The sequence below is a fragment of the Labeo rohita genome, chromosome 6, assembly GCF_022985175.1.
Source record: "Labeo rohita strain BAU-BD-2019 chromosome 6, IGBB_LRoh.1.0, whole genome shotgun sequence".
In the NCBI taxonomy this organism is placed as follows: domain Eukaryota; kingdom Metazoa; phylum Chordata; class Actinopteri; order Cypriniformes; family Cyprinidae; genus Labeo; species Labeo rohita.
Genome location: NC_066874.1, coordinates 16970568 through 16987345, shown reverse-complemented (window position 1 = coordinate 16987345; position 16778 = coordinate 16970568). Strand labels below are relative to the sequence as shown.

Sequence of the window (16778 nt, the reverse complement as noted above, 5' to 3'; positions counted from 1 at the left end):
TCTAAACTCTGCCTCGTCCCGTCCAGGGACCAGACGTGGAGGTCCCAGAGATCTGGGTGTGGGTGCCAATTTGTACCCTGCCCCTGAGAAAGAAGGTCCCTCCTCAGGGGAATTCGCCAGGGACGAACTGACACTAGCAGCGTGAGGTCCGTGAACCAAGTCTGGTTGGGCCAATAGGGGGCAACCATGAGGACTTGATGACGTTCCTCCCTTACTTTGCACAGAGTCTGTGCAATGAGGCTCACTGGGGGAAATGCATATTTGCGTGGGCCCCTGGGCCAGCTGTGTGCTAGTGCATCTGTGCCGAGAGGAGCCTCGGTCAGAGAGTACCACAGTGTGCAATGGGTCGACTCATGGGAGGCAAACAGGTCGATCGTCCAACGATTCAGGTGCCCCGTGACTCCAGGTGCCCCGTGACTCCAGAGGAGGAGATGGCGGGCTAGTTGCGACATGTGGCGGGAGCGTAGACCACCTTGGCGGTTGATGCATGCGGCAGTCGCTGTGTTGTCCGTACGGACCAACACATGCTTGCCTTGAATCAATGGCCGAAGCCTTCTCAGGGCCAAGATCACAGTCAGCAACTCTAGGCAGTTGATAATCCATTGCAGACGGGGGCCCGTCCAGGAACCAAGACTGCATGCCTGTTGCACACAGCACCCCAGCCGGTCTTGGAAGCGTCTGTTGTAACCACAACATGCCTGGACACTTGGCCTAAGGGCACTCCCGCCGTAGAAATGCAAGGTCTGACCAAGGGCTAAACAGACGGTGACAGATCAGTGTGATAGCCACTGGATGTGTGCCGTAGTGCCATGCCATCTCGGGACTCGGTTGTGAAGCCAACGCTGAAGCGGTCTCATGTGAAGTAGTCTGAGCGGCGTGACTGCGGCTGCAGATGCAAAATGACCCGGAGCCTCTGAAATAGTTTCAGTGGGACCGCTGTCCTGTACTTGAAGGACCTTAAAAGAGATGCTCTGCACAGGGGAGAGCTTGCTCTTCTCCCAGTTAAAGGCTCAATCAGGCTAGGTGCCGCAGCACCTGGTCCCTGTGTTTGCAAACCAACTCTTGAGACTGAGCTAGAATCAGCCAGCCGTCAAGGTAGTTGACGATGTGAATGACCTGCTCACGCAGTTGAGTGAGAGCTGCCTCCGATTGCTTCGTAAAGAAGTGAGGTGACAGGGAGAGCCCGAAAGGGAGGACCTTGTACTGATATGCTCATCCTTTGTAGGCAAACAAAGAAACAGTCAGTGCCGAGGGAGGATAGAGACATGAAAGTACGCATCCTTCAGGTCTATTGCCACAAACCAATCCTGCTGCTGAACACATGTGAGCATTTTGAACGGGAGCCTGTGGAGGGTCAGATTCAACACTCAAAGATCTAGGATTGGTCTCAGACCACCGCCTTTCTTGAGTACAATAAAGTAAGGGCTGTAGAAACCCTTCTTCATCTCGGCTGGGGGGACAGGCTCTATTGCGTCCTTCGCTAGAAGTTTGTCAATCTTCTTCCGCACGACAGTTGCGCTGTCGCCTCAGACTGAGGTGAAAAGGACGCCATTGAACTTGGGCAGATGCCTGGCAAACTGAATCGCATAGCTGAGCCGAATCGTCCTGGCCAGCCATCGTGACAAAGTGAAAGTGACAACCAAGGGGAAGGCAAAGAAGTCACGTCCACTGAGGTCCTGATGTTGCCATGCAGTGTTCGGCCGTCGAGTGAACAAGGGTCGGGAACACTGGAAAAGAGATTGACCCAGGAAAGGAAGAAACTGCTCTTTTATTGAGGTTGTAAAATTCACTCCTTCCCCCCGAAAGAGGCAAGCATGTCCGCAGTCTCTCCAGACTGGGTCGCTCGTCTCAGAAACGCTTAGGAGCCTTGCGAGGGTTCTTAGTAGCCTGAGGACGAGCTGCTGGCATCACCTGTCTGCGAGAAGACCGTTGCAGTCTGGCTGCTGGCCCAATCAGAGGCGGGGCCTTGTGCAGCAGTTGCAGCTGGCTGACCTCTTCGGCAGGAAGACGGGCCTGGGTCCCCTGGGGTCCTGGCTCCTCTGGAGGCGGTACCATGCAGAGGCAAAGTGTGTTTGATGGCCTCCGTCTGTTTTTTAACTGCCGAGAACTGGTTGGCAAATTCTTTGACAGTCTCACCGAAGAGGCTGCTTTGCGAGACTGGGGCATCGAGAAAGCGAACCTTCTTGGCGTCCTTCATCTCGGCAAGGTTGAGCCACAGGTGGCACTCCTGGGCCACCAATGTGGACATTGCCCGACCCAGAGCCTGTGCCATTACCTTCATAGCCCGGAGGGCATAGTCGGTAGCCAAACGCAGCTGCCGCAACACTTCTGGGTCGGATCTACTCTCATCCAGTTCTTTCAGTGCCTTGGCCTGGTATACCTGCAGGATGGCCATGGCATGGAGGGCAGAGGTGGCCTGGCCAGAAGCAGTGTAAGCCCTCGCCGTAAGCGATATGGAAAGCTTACATGCCCTGGACGGGAGTTTGGCCACGCCAGGTGGCAGCGCTATTCGGGCACAAATGCACCGCAATAGCGCACTCAACCTGGGGGATGTCTACGTACCCCCGTGCCGCCCCACCATCGAGGGTAGTGAGAGTGGAGGCCCCCGCAAAGCATGTATGACTCAAAAAGGCAGCTTTCTATGACTTTGTAGGCTCCTCGTGCACCTCTGGGAAGAAGGGTGGCCCACACGCTCCGACCCTAGGAACCAATCATCCAACCAAGAGTGCTTAGGTGAGGGAGGTGCCACCTACTCCAGCCCAGTGCTCTCGGCTGCTCGGGCAAGCATGGAAGCCATCTCAGCTTCTGCTTCAGACTGGGCCACAAACCTTGAGGGTGGCAGCCCAGTTGAGCCTTCAGCATCAGATAGCGATAGCCCACCCTTCGATGCTGCGACGGACACCTCATCTCCCTCGGGAGCCCTGAACGAGAAATCAAGCCTGCCTTGAGGCAGACTGTCAAACCCACACGGTAACTCCACCGGAGGGACTGAGCATGCTGCTCAGAAAAAACACAATTCTGGAAAAAAAAAGTCAGAATTTTGAATTTGTATCATGCAAAAGAAAGAAAACATGAGAAAAAAGAGAAAATACCCAGTAAATGCCATTTCTGTGGGCAAAAATGCCTTGTTGATGCCAGAGAGGAGAATGGTCAGACTAGTTTGACCTGACAGAAAGACAACAGTAACTCAAATAACATTTGGATAATATCAGTGGTTCAGGCTGGTGATGGTAATGTTGTGGGGGATATTTTGTCAGCACACTTTGGGCCCCTTAGCACCAATTAAGCATAGCTTAAACGTCACAGATTGTCTCAAAACAGCTCAAACTGTTTTTTTTAACATGACAGTGAGTTCACTATACTCAAATGACCTCCACACTCACAAGATCTCAATTCAGTAGAGCGCCTTTGGGTCGCACGGGAGATTCGAATTATGGATGTGCAACCAACACATCTGCAGCAACTGTGTCAATATGGACCCAAATCCCAATATGTTATGTAACATACACGCATTAATCAAAATTGAATATTACAAAATGCATTCCCTAATTTCGACAGATAAATCTATGTCTCTACTTTAGATGTATTCCAGTAAACACTACTAATAGGAATTAGAGGTAGAAAATAGTATAAAACCATTTCAAAATTCCATGTAAACAAAAAAATGATAAAGAGATGTGAGTGAGGATTTAAAGAGGAAAAAAAAGAACAGACCACAACTGTTCAGTGTCTGTTGTCTTTTTCATATTAAAACAGAAAAACAGAAAAAAATAATAATCTGGAAGAACAGAACACAGCTAATGAACTGAAAAGAGCCTTTGTCACTAATATTATGACTGACAGCAAAGTCACATTAAATTAGTTGATGGATAAAAATGGAGCATGACAAAAAAATATATATATATCTCATTCAGTCAAACTTGGCAGATGGATTATTTGTAGCACAACATTATTATTTAATATGATTTGCTCTAGTTTTTTGAGTGGATGTTCCCCAAACCAGAAGTGGTATTTAAAAGCTAAATAACTAGAAGAATAACAAAGTGCAGTAACAGTTAAAATATTTGCAGTACAAACCACTGTTTTTATGATTATGACAATAAATTAAAATAATATGTGAACGAATTCCATTCTGCAATATGAAACAGCACAAAGGACTATTTTTGTATAGCTAAAATAACTGGAAGCAGCTGGCCTTGCACATTCGATTAAAAATGTCCTTTCCCACTATATGCTGGATACTTCTGCATTGCATTTGACAATAATTTGTTTTTGTTTTTGTTTTTTTATCTCTGAAGAACGTACTGTACGAATTCTGCTTTGTATGCAGTCCATTATATGCAGTAATTCACCATCATGTGGTCGGGTGTGTTTATTTATGCATAAATGGCTTATCCAACAGATTTCCAGAGAACTGGAAGTTCAGAGACCCAAAGGCATGTGTGTGAGGTTCGTACATGTGTTCCTACCCGGCTAGTTAGAACAGCCTGCCTGCTGAGCAGCTGCTCTCTGTCTGTGCACATCTGAGAAGGCAGATCCTTCGGCAGCCGGTTCTCCTCCACCTCGCTGCTCTCGCCTGATACGTCACCAGAAGAATAGCATGGCAGGAAATGATAGAATATACATGTGTTCTAATTATACCCTGATACCCCAGCATGAGCTCATTCAGAGTGTAGAGTACCTGTGGGTGTATCAGCCAGGTTTCTGGTGATGATCTCACGGATGCGGGCAGGAACCGGTGTGACGTTGGACTCCTCCTCATCTCCCCGCAGAGTGTAAGTCTTCTCCTCTGCACTGCTATCTGGGTTAAGCAGGGTCTCCTCCAGCTTCTGAATTATCAGCACATATTACAATCAGGTGACCTAGTCTCACCCAAATCTAAAAACTCCAAAAGTTTTGATGCTTGTTAATAAAACTCATGTATTATTGAATTTAGAATGTATTATTTATTGTAACTAGCTCGTCATGTCTCTGTTTCAGTTTCGTTGGATGTCACAACAGCACAAGGAAATGAGTCACCTGGCTTCAAGTTTCACAGAAGAACCTGAAACTGACCCAGTGATCGACCTTAATTTGTTAAAACATCGCAAGGCTCGTTAATATTAAATCAAGCTCTCTCCTCTTTCATTCACACATGCTGTTTTGAATAGGCAACAGTGCAATAACCTATTTAAGTTACAGCTGGTGAAGATCAGCTTTCCCGCTGGAAAACACGCACCTGAATCACGGCTTCCAGTCTTTGATCCCCTTCACAACTCATCTGGAAACTGGTAGTGATCCAATGCACTTTAGTAAGGGAACAGCGACGTTTTTCCAATTGTCCTCAATTTGTGCTGAGACTTAAAGCGTTTTAAACGCTTAAACAGGGTTTAGCAAGTTGATTTGCACGCTAATAAAGTCTAACAGGCTTTAAAAGTTTTGCTCTATAGGAATAAAGTTTGCAGAGTGCTTTGCACTAAATATCAATGCTTTAATAACGCGCATAAGCAAATTAACGCAGAATAGTTCGTGCTAGAAAAAAGCCACAAGTGCAAAAGTTGCAATCACAGCACAAGCTCGAGGTGGGTGCCTATGGTTGCCAGAGAAACCGGACGCTCTAGCGTGTTGTCATGAGAATTAAAACGCAAGCTTTCCGGCTTCCATAGTTACAGACGCCGCAGGTCACGGCTGCACAAATACAACACTGTTTATTTCAGTCATTGTTGGCACTTTGTTAAAAATCCATTGCAATTAATGAAAACTAACAAGGGGTTTAAACAAAACGATTTTGCAATTAAAACACCATAAAACATTTTCTGAATAAAACAACTTGTATTTCCAAATACAAACAACGAAAAATACTTCAAAGGTTGCCAAGATCATACAAGTGTTTGGATTCATACAAGAAAATGTAAGTAGCATGTGATATACATTCACAAAATGGTGCAAAGTAGCACTAAAAGTGGTTCATTGGCTTGTAATCACAGGGGAACCACTTCAAGTGCTAAATAACACCTACAGTATCTTTAAAAATGATACAGTACCTTTGTCAAGTCGTGCAATGTAGAACTATAAGAGGAACCCCATTCTCCTCCTTAGATTTTAGATATGCCACTCCACTCTCATATGTTTGCTATGAATGGGAATTTACTACAGTGGCATTCTATTGGTATTCTAACCATAGTATAACCATGGTATTTGTAGTAAAAGTAATCAATACGCCAAAGAACCATGGTCACTACACTTTTACTGTAATAAAACCATGGTTCATTTTCGTAAGGGGAAAAGAAGTTGAGAAACATGTTATCGTCAGGAAATGCAGTGTATGTTGTTTTTTATTACTTTCCCCAACTAAATTAAGAGACTAAGAGAGAGTTAGAGAACCTTTAAAGAACTATACAGGGGCTTAGTGGGTTCTTTATACAGTAGTGGTGCTATATAGCACCTCAACCACACCAAAGAACCGCTGAAGAACCATACTGGGCTTAACAGGTTCTTTATACTTTAGCGATGCTATATAATACCCCAACCACCCCAAACCATACTGGGCTTAACAGGTTCTTTATACAGTAATGGTGCTATATAGCACCTCAATCATGCTGAAGAACCGCTAAAGAACCATACTGTGCTTAACAGTTTCTTTATAACATAACAATGCTTTAAAGCACCTCAACCACCCCAAAGAACCACTGAAGAACCATACTGGGTTCTTTAAATGATAGCAGTGCTATATAGCACCTCAACCACCCCAAAAATAATGCTGAATAACTGCTGAAAAACCATGCTGGGCTTAACAGGTTCTTTATATGGTAGCGGCACTACACTCTTAACCCGAATTAGTTGACTTTACTAGAAAATTGCGTGGAAACCCGTTGCACTAAACAAGATTAGTTTTTACAAATCTAAAACTAAACGGGTTAAGCTTTGTAAACATAAAAATGTTAGTGGGTGCAACAGACAAATCAGGTTTGCATTAGTAGTCTTTACTGAAAACCATTAGTTCACACTATTTTTTTTTTTTTGGTGTACAATTTATATTAAAAAATCTTATTGAATATTAATTCTATTGATAAATGATATATTACATAATGCCTTAAAATTAAGAAATAATACTAGTTAAAGAAATAAACTAACCGCATTCCAATGTTTTTATTGCTCATAAAAACAAGCAGTACAGTGTATTCCTCCATGTATGAACTTGTCATACAAAAGACAAGTAACATTTTTTTGACATACAATTCTTATTTGCTAGTCAACAACTGTACAGATTGCTTACAGTAACATGAACACATAGTATTCAACAATATGCCATATCCCTCTGAATGACTAAACATGCATTGAAACTAGATAAGCATTAAAACTTGAGTCAACTCTTTGAAACAAAGATGACTCCTGTGAATTTTAAACATTTTTACCACAGAAAACTGGTACAATTTAACTCTTTATTTTCTCTTTTAAACTCTTTCTCTTTTAACCTCTTTCAATTTAACTGGTTTAATTTAACTTACAGCAATGACAGGATATTTGGAACAAGAGAATCACCTCAGAGATTAATTGTGCACATCAAGAACAGTAAACAGCCACTCCTGTCAAAATTAAATTGCAAGCTGGTTCTTTAATGTCTGTAACCTGGGCTTCAAGTCAGTGTGGCCCAACATTAGAAGTACCTGCTGGATGAACTGAAATGTGTTCTTCATTGGTTTGGGGTAGCTTAGATGAAGTGCATATGTAAGTCCAAAGAGAAGGCACATAGCCTTTGGCAAGTCTTTAATGCTTTTCATCACAACTTCTCCCTCGATGACAATCTTAAATGAGGCTGGATTGAGATGCAGAGAGGACGGAGACACAGCACCTTCACGCTCAACAAGGAGGATTCCAAGGTCAAGGTCTTGGAACACATGATCATCAGCAGAGTCCTAACAACAGAACACATTCAAGACATTAGTCATTAAATAACTATTAATTATGTTAAACAAATAGTCTAATGTATGAATTGGTTATGACTGCTTTTTCAACACTTCATTAAAAGGGTTAGTTTAAAAAAAAAAAAAAAAAAAAAAAAAACTATCACTCACACGGTCAAAAGTTTGGGATCAGTAAGACTTGTAATGCTTTTATTAATTAATGCTTATATTTACTTGATCAAAAATACAGAAAAAAACAGTAATATTGCAAAATGTTTTTACAATTTAATATTTTTTTAATTTTAATATACTATAAAATGTAATTAATATCTGTGGTGAATTTTCCTCAGCTGTTACTCTAGTCTTAAGTGTCACATGATCTTTCAGAAGTCATTCTAATATGATAAATTTATTATGTGATTTATCAATGTTGAACACTTGCTCCGTCAACTATTTTTGTGGAACCTGTGATTATTTTTTTCAGGATTCTTTGTTCAATAACAAGGTAAAAAAAAAAAAAAAAAACTGCATTTATTCAAAATATAAATCTTGTCCAACAATGTAAATTTGTGCTATCACTTTTTATTAAGTGAACACATTCTTGGTGAATAAAAGTATTAATTTTCAAAAAAAAAAAAAAAAAAAAAAAAAAAAAATATACTGACCCCAAACTTTTTATTTATTCAAAACTTTTTTTTTTTTTTAAACCTTGTTATTGAACAAAGAATCCTGAAAAAATTAATCACAGGTTCCACAAAAATAGTTGACGGAACAACTGTTCAACATTGATAATTCGCATAATAAATTTAGAATGTTTTCTGAAAGATCATGTGACACTTAAGACTGGAGTAACAGCTGATGAAAATTAAGCTTTGCATCACAGAAATAAATTATATTTTATAGTATATTAAAATAAAATAAAAATTAAATTGTAAAAACACTTTTTTTCTGTATTTTTGATTAAGTAAATATAGCCTTGATGAGCATTAGATACTCTGATACTTTGTCACATATAAATTCACAAAACTTACACTTCCACTGCATCTTCTCACATGGACCTGTGAAAACAGAGCATAAGTAAACTTTTAGAAAAAGTTTAGAAAAAGTTGCAGATAAAATTCCACTGTAAAAGTTAGGCACCAAGTAATGATCTTGTATATTCCAAGTTTCGATAAGTTAACAGCTATATAAAAAATCACTAATGCAAAACTTAAAGTAGCATTTTTTCCCAATTAGTTTAAAATAAAAAAATACACACGCTAGCATTAGCCACATGGAAAGCACGTGTAAATTACATGCATGGACTCTTAACGTTACATGCATGAGTGCGAACCAGCAGAAAAAAATAACTAAGTTAACGAAATAAACAAGCTGCAGCTAAACTGTGAGCATACAAAAACACTCTGGATAATGTTACGATATATGAAATGACAAAAAATAGCTGAATTAAAAGTTAACGTTATATCTAAACCATGAACCGACAGAAAAAAAAAGCGTCTATCTGCACATTAACACTTTGTCATCTTTTTAGAGTTTAACATCGGTCCATATTTTGGGTTAGCACTTTTTTTCAGAAAGATATCTGCAGATAATACTCTTTATAAACTCACCGATTCACGTTGTTTTCAAAGATTAACCGTTGGCGCGTCTCTTCAGTGAAGCAGCTCTGTTCACACGACCTGCTTCAAAAAGCCCCTCCCCCTTTTCAAAAACGTAACATACTGAGTGATGTCTTCTTAACTTGATCAGTGTAGTCAATTATTTGTCTAAATAGTGCAAACAACTACTATTTTTTAGCAGTGACAACTTTTTTTAAAAAAACAATAAAGAATACGTAATGACTGCTTACATTTTTTGGTTTAGACAAAATCCGGGTTAAGAGTGTATGTAGCACCTCAACCACCCCAAAGAACCACTAAAGATCCATTGTGGGCCTAACAGGTTCTTTATATATCTTGCCCTTTTAGACTAATACTCTATTCATTTACTTACTGCTTGTTTTCGTAAAAAAAAAAATAAATAAATAACACTAGCTTCTCTGTTCTTTTTGTCTAGCACTAGCTAGTTTTTTTTTTCTATTCTGTTTTCCTTTTATTTATTATATAATTAAAAAAAAAACCTTGCTACGTGTACTGCATTAGGCTAACTGAGACTTTGTCATAGCACTTCCATGCACTGTCAGATAAAAGGTACAGTTCTGTTGCTGGGGCGGTACCCTAAGATACAAAATGAAACGGTACAAATATGTACTTTTAAAGTACTAATATGTACTTTTAAGAGAGTGTTTTATTGCTCTTCTGTTGATTTTGATTGCTTCCATTGTCCTCTTTTGTAAACACTTTGGATAAAAGCATCTGCTAAATGTCTAAATGTAATTGTAGCACCTCAACCACCCCAAAGAACTGCTGAAGAACCAATATTTTTGTGTGTGTATATAAGATATATATAATCATCCATTATATGTGTAAGAACTAAAGGCCATTTAATTCAAAGATTTTCATTGGCCACATTAAAGGCAAAGAAACGCTGGCTAAATTATGTAAAAAGTCTAAAAAAAAAATCTGCTTATCAAACATTTATAATATTGCCAAAACTCACTATACAAAATTTAGCTTTGTTTTTGCACCAAAAGCAGTCAGGATTTAGAAGACAGAACAGATATTAAGTCTCTTCAGGGAAGATTTCAGTCCACTGTGAAGTGTCCAGGAAGATGGAACAGCAGCCACTGTAAGTCCAGAGCCTGGGAAGAAAGCACTCCACCTTCCAAGTGTTGGAGGCTCTGTTGTATATTTCCACTTCCACACCATAATCCCCCTCCATGCCCTTCCAGTGCCCCCCAGTCACATACAACTGCCCACCTAGAACCACCAAATCCCCATTCTCATGAAGAGTGTGTAGAAACTGAATCTGGAGTAAAAAACATAAAAAAAACAGTAGTCAGTCACAATAGAATATGAAGGTTTAAATTTCTGTGTAAAAAGAATTATGAATATCATCTAAAACTCACTTTTTCCCACATATTGCCCTCTGGGTTATACAGATAGACCTTTTTGGTGTTATCTGCTACGAGGTAAATGACTCCATCCATAGAAACAGAGCAAGGAGAAGAGAGATATTTAGGAATGAAAGGAGAACAGATGATACACCAGCTATCTGTTGAAGAAGAGAAATCTTATTAAACAAAAGTATACTCAAACTACACGGAATTGAACTGTAGTCACAACTAGATGTTGGCAGGACTCCATGGTTGAAGAACATTATAATTTACACTGTGTCTTGTAAAGTGTCTCATAAAATCATTTTGAATTACTACTTTCAACATAAAACTGTTTGTAATATGAAATTAGAAGCTCTTGGTTTGTTTTTACTGATACTCGTAATGCCTATTAATAAGAGTTAAATACATCTGAACCATGGTGACATGTGTCGTTTCTTACCTATTACAGGATTGTAGCACTGCATAGTCAGGGCATTATATTTAACAGCACAAGAACCAATGAGGTAAAGCTTTCCTTCACAAGATGTGGCTGTAAAGTTAGTCACATATTTCAGCGCTGGCCCCGTAAGAGTCCAGCAATTACTGAATGGGTCGTAATGTTCAACTTCGACAAAATCCATTGTAGTCCCTGTCAATGAAAAGACAAATGTCCAGTTCTGCATTGACCCAAAATCATTTGTCTGAAGCCTCCAGTTAGAAACTGATTTGTTTTCTTACCCCCAATTACATAAATCTCTCCATTGAGAGTTGCAGAAGAGTGGTTAGTCCTGGGCCGCAACATTGGTGCGACAGTGACCCACTTCCCCTCACGAGTGATGTACTTCCAGGTCTCTGTGGTGGACCAGGTGTTGGACTGAGACCCCCTTGATCCCCCTGAGAGTTGGAAAAAACGTTTTTTCCATTTCATATAAATTCAGATGAAGGCTTTGCTGATTTATTTGAATAAATTCTCAGCTCAAAAGAACGGTTCAAACGCCCCCGTTGGTGACCAGGCAACATCAGGCAATAACGCTTCTAGTTTCCCAGGTCATCACAAAGTTAATGTTCTGTTTCTTTGTGCTCTAATCCCCACATTTCTAAAGTGGCTTCAGGTCTTATGAGAGTCTTATCAGGATTGTCTGTAAGACAGGGGACTGTTTTAACTTAGCATCTCCTAATCCTCAATGGAGATGACATTCCATTCATGTGTGCAATAAAACTATAAATCTCACTGATCCTTTCCCAAAGGGCCTAGTCTCTATAAATACCCAGAAAATCTGTGGATTTGTTTTCTCTAGGTAAAAATAGAAGTTGTCTCCTGCTTTCTTTCTTTTTCTTGTCATTATGGTTTGAGGCTTACAATCTAAACCAGCCAATCCACAAATTAAACATATTCCAATAAATATTGTGAAGAAAACATGTTATGATATGCGAGCTACAGCCTTCAGCAACAGCTAAATCAGCTCACCTGTGACATACACGTTGTTATTTAAGGAGACGACAGAAAAACCCCATTTATTGTAGTTGGGAAAATCAGGTAGCTGAAACCACTGCCCTATGGAAAAAATAGAATAAAATGCACTTAAAATCTTAAAAAAGCAAATGTATACAGCATGTAGAGTGAACAGAATAAATGAGACCTTATCAGATGACAACCCAGATAGTTCATAGTATTGACTTTTGATTATTTTGACACTACCAATCAAAGGTTTGGACTTATTTACTTTATTATTAGTTTCAACGTTTCAGAATAATAGTCAAGTGAAATATGAAACACATTAAATAATACAAAATTTCCATGATGTAAAGCATTCTGGGATGCTTTTTAAACAGTTTTTAGGTTATTCCCATTGTTTTTATTCCCATTCCCATTTTGACTGCTTTTTCTTATACAATTTCACTTATCTATTTAAAAATTAATATTTTAGTATTGTAAAGAAATTAGTCAATTCATAATTTCCATCATTTACTTATTGTACTCGAAAACTGCTTTCCAGACCTAACCGCGGAAAACAACAACGAAATCACGTAATATTTCTAAGCTCCGTCAAAGGTTTCGTGCTGAATGTGCTGTCACAGCTTGGAAAGCAAATGTAGTCCAGGCTCTAAGAAAATCGCTTTGTTAATTTTGTCCCATGTTACTTTCGTCCCCGCTCTCCCCTATTCATTTGTATATATTTTGTTATATTATTATCTGAACATACAAAACATCAAAAGAAAGAACAGGGTATCTGCTTGTAAATAAAAACATTTTATTTTAGCTTCATGCATTCTTTTTAATAAACACTTGAATGTGGGTATATTCATTATTTCATAAATAAAAAAATAAATAAATAAACAACATTTTGAACAAAAGACTATTTATGATCAAAACATAGATGGAGTTGATCAACATCTCAAAGCTTGACGGTCATTATTACCAGTTAAACATAACTATAATTTTGATGCTGTTTTATGTCTGACGATTGTGTTAAATTACATTTGAAATCGTCTGTTGTTTAGGGTTCTTCTGTACAGAAGATGTTTAAATATTTTGCGTTTAAAGACCGATATGTGACCCTGGACCACAAAACCAGTCTTAAGTAGCACTGGTATATTTGTAGCAATATCCAACAATACATTGTATGGGTCAAAATTGTTAATTTTTCTTTTATGACAAAAATCATTAGGATATTAAATCATGCTCCATGAGGATTTTTTGTACATTTCCTCCTGTAAGTATATCAAAACTTAATTTATGATCAGTAATATGCATTGCCAAGAACTTAATTTGGACAACTTTAAAGGCGATTTTCTCAATATTTTTGTTTTTTTGCACCCTCAGATTCCAGATTTTCAAACAGTTGTATCTCAGCCAAATCTTAACAAACCATACATAAATGGAAAGCATATTTATTCAGCTCAAATCTCAATTTCAAAAAATTAACCCTTATGACTGGTTTTGTGGTCCAGGATCACATCTTATTTAAAGATCATACAATCCTCATCAATAGTGACATTAAAAAGTATTTTAGGTTTAATATTAATAAATGTGCCTTGAACTATTAGTATAAAATAAATGCATTTTAAATCTATTACCTTTTTTACTAAGGTAAATAAACAACTCTTTCTCTGTTACTTGCATTAAACCATCCCCGTTTATTTGTCAGCAAAATGCCACCGAATGATGTAAAATGTATTTTCCGCTGGAATTTTGACAGCTCCAGTGCTTTTTTTGTATCCCTGCTCACAAACAGCTGGATTAAGCCCAGTGCATTATGGGTGTTGCTAGTTTTCCTACATTTTGGCTAAAACAAATACCACACCCTTTATAACTTTTCTAATGCATAGTGTTTTCAAACTTGACTAGTATTATGCACATCAGATCTTGAAGTGGACATTGGATGCCCATGTTCCACAAGTTGATATGATTTTTTAGGGTCTTCACAAAATGTCTGCAACATACTTTGTTTAAAATTCCTCAGTGGTTGTGTAAAACAACACCTTATTACCATGTCAAAAACAGCTCTGTCCACAGCAACATGTTCAGTACATGTCTCTTTAAATGATAATGAGCTAATGCCCACCCACCCCTCTCTTCATTTCTTGCTACAGCTGCTCAAGCACAGAGAAAATGGCGGACAGCGTACAACTGGCTGAGGGTGGAAATTTGCTAATATGGGACAGTCCATTAGTGATCATGGGCGGGGCTCGATCAATATGACATCATATTGCTCAGAAAATCAAAACGGCTTAATAAATGAGACTGTTTAGTTTTTTTTTTTTTTTTAATTTTTAAAAAAGCAGCAAATGGATTTTTATCATTGTAGGGTGCTTGCATCCACATACCTCTAAGATACATTTATATAAAGTGAATTTTGCATTCGATGTCCCCTCTAAGTGTTCCAAATGAACCTAGTTCTTCTTTTATAAACTTACAAATTGGTGTCAGCTTAAGTTGTCCTTACCAAGCTTTGGGTTGTAGAAACCACAATTTCTGGGGTGCAACCTTCTATCTCTGTCTTCATCTTCATCCTCATCTTCATCATCCGAGTCATCCAGCGAGCGACCACCCATCACAAATAAAACCTCCTGCAGATTAAGGGCATTCTGAGTCACTCTCGGCTCTGACTCACCTCCTGTCATTTCTCGTTTCTGAAGAAAAATTAAAGAATAATAATAATTTAAAATAATCATTTTGTAGTATAGGAACATTATGTTTAGGAGATTTCTATATAAAAAAGATTTGTCTGACCTCTCTACACATTCTCTCTACAAACTCTTTGGATTCTAGTGAGTCTTGCACCAATGGCTCTTTAAGCAAGTTCTCAGTGAGGTAGGATTCTGTAAGGAGGGAAAGCTTCACCATGCCCAACAATTCTCCCAGATGGGAGATCCGACTTTCTCTACAATGCCTGACCCAGGCCAAAACAGCCTCGACACAAGACCGGTCATCTCTTATGTGTAGATCCTCATCCTTCAGGCAGGCCACTAGCCTGTCTTTCTCCAACATCAAGAACTCTTCATGTTGCTGCACGGCCTCAAAGTTTTCAAGCAGGAAGCTCCAAGCTTTGGCGACAACTTCAGGACAGCCATGGATCTCTCCAAACTCAAGGATTCCCAAACAGTTTGTGGCATCTATTTGGTGCTGGAGATATCGACTGCATACAGTACGGACGGTGTGGAACTGGAGCTGGCTGGATGTGCAGATGAGTCCTTCTACATTGTTTTTGTTGATGGTGAGTTTCCCTGTATAAGCAAAGTCCAACAATTGCGACAAAACACTGGGATCTACATCATGAAGCTCGACACGAGCAGCAATGCTCTCCACAAAATCTCCTGAAAACATAGAACGGAAGTAATGGCTACAGAGTGCGAGGATTCCGCGGTGACAGGGAAAATCCCGTCCACCGGCGCTCAAGGTGACATCCACAAGTTTGGGTTGAGAACAGAGGGAGCGCAGGCCCTCTAAGATGCTCTGCGGATGGGAAGAGAGGCAGAAGTCTAGATCGTCTATGTTACGCACCATGACGAAACTTTGACCTGTGGCCTTAATGCATTCGGGGCCAACCAACAGATGTTTTCAGTGTTTACCTACAAAGGACAAGACAAATGGGTATAATCAGTCACATGCAATCTGATTGCAACATTCATGATCATAGCAGTGAGGAGCCTCCTATGACCTAAGGACAAATTTTCGTTCTCTCTGCTTGGTAACAGAACATTTCAGGAAGAAATTGGAAGAGAGTGAAGTCATGTTAGCACATCAATATAAGTCAAATTATCAGGCGATTATCGCCAGAGTTAAAAACAGGTTCTTGCCAAAGACAATATATCTGATAGCCACACTGGGAGAGTATAATTCTGAGAATCAAATTTACTACCATTCAAGATTCATGTCTTCGCCTGTGAGAGAGTTTGCACACAAAATACATAAAAATATCACTGCTGAATATCACTGGATGTTAAACAATTCTTTTTAACACAACAAAACAAGAAAACATTGAACTTACCAGCTTGAGAATGAAAGCAGAATTCATACATTATTCACAGTACTTTTTTTGTTGCTGCTGTCTGAGGTGTGGGACACGCTGTCTTTTGCAGAGTCACTGGGACAGCATGCTTGTCTTTCACACTGCTATATTTAGGATAGTCATTCTGAGGGGGGGCTATACTCAGAGTCTAAATAGTACTGCTAAGCTCCCACCTGCTCTTAAAGAGATACACACAACTTTCTGTGTAAGAGTAAACAGTCAGATGATCATTTATTTAATCATTAGGGTAAGCAGCCTGCAATATTGGTGTAAATTCAGTCTCTAAATGTCTGATTCTCAAGGAGTAACAAAAACTCAACAGATTTGCATCATAAATCACAAATTGATAATTCTGACAAAAAGACAAACACTTCAATTTATGGCAGTCTTCTACCTTGCACTCCT

The 16778-nt window shown here is 39.4% G+C and overlaps 2 protein-coding genes and 1 long non-coding RNA gene across 3 annotated transcripts in view; all 3 read right to left on the bottom strand.

Moving 5' to 3' along the window:
• Positions 1-5559, bottom strand: part of crocc2 (ciliary rootlet coiled-coil, rootletin family member 2) — a 67767-nt gene extending 62208 nt beyond the window's left edge. Inside the window, 3 exon segments of the mRNA XM_051113101.1 lie at positions 4470-4576; positions 4682-4829; positions 5219-5559. Of these exon segments, the coding sequence (XP_050969058.1) occupies positions 4470-4576; positions 4682-4829; positions 5219-5260 (297 nt within the window). The 5' untranslated portion in view covers positions 5261-5559.
• A 1825-nt stretch (positions 5560-7384) lies between these two features.
• On the bottom strand, positions 7385-9726 carry LOC127167425 (uncharacterized). The gene is made up of 3 exons (XR_007827985.1): positions 9494-9726; positions 8915-8941; positions 7385-7895 (listed from the first exon to the last, which is right to left on the bottom strand). It is a non-coding gene; the product is annotated as an uncharacterized LOC127167425 (long non-coding RNA).
• Positions 9727-9945: 219 nt separating this feature from the next.
• klhl30 (kelch-like family member 30) lies at positions 9946-16487 on the bottom strand. Its single transcript, XM_051113457.1, has 8 exons — positions 16353-16487; positions 15095-15933; positions 14808-14994; positions 12329-12415; positions 11599-11754; positions 11321-11509; positions 10891-11036; positions 9946-10790 (listed from the first exon to the last, which is right to left on the bottom strand). The coding sequence occupies exons 2-8, from the start codon at positions 15866-15868 to the stop codon at positions 10545-10547; spliced, it is 1785 nt and encodes a 594-aa protein (XP_050969414.1). The 5' UTR covers positions 15869-15933; positions 16353-16487; the 3' UTR covers positions 9946-10544.
• Between the last annotated feature and the right edge of the window lie 291 nt (positions 16488-16778).

Coding starts and splice junctions, on each gene's coding strand:
- klhl30 (XM_051113457.1), bottom strand. CDS start 15,868: ATGGTGCGTAACATAGACGATCTAGACTTCTGCCTCTCTTCCCATCCG. Junction 11,037..11,320: donor GTGCTACAATCCTGTAATAG/GTAAGAAACGAC, acceptor CTTCTTCAACAG/ATAGCTGGTGTATCATCTGT. Junction 10,791..10,890: donor AGGGCAATATGTGGGAAAAA/GTGAGTTTTAGA, acceptor TTTTTACTCCAG/ATTCAGTTTCTACACACTCT.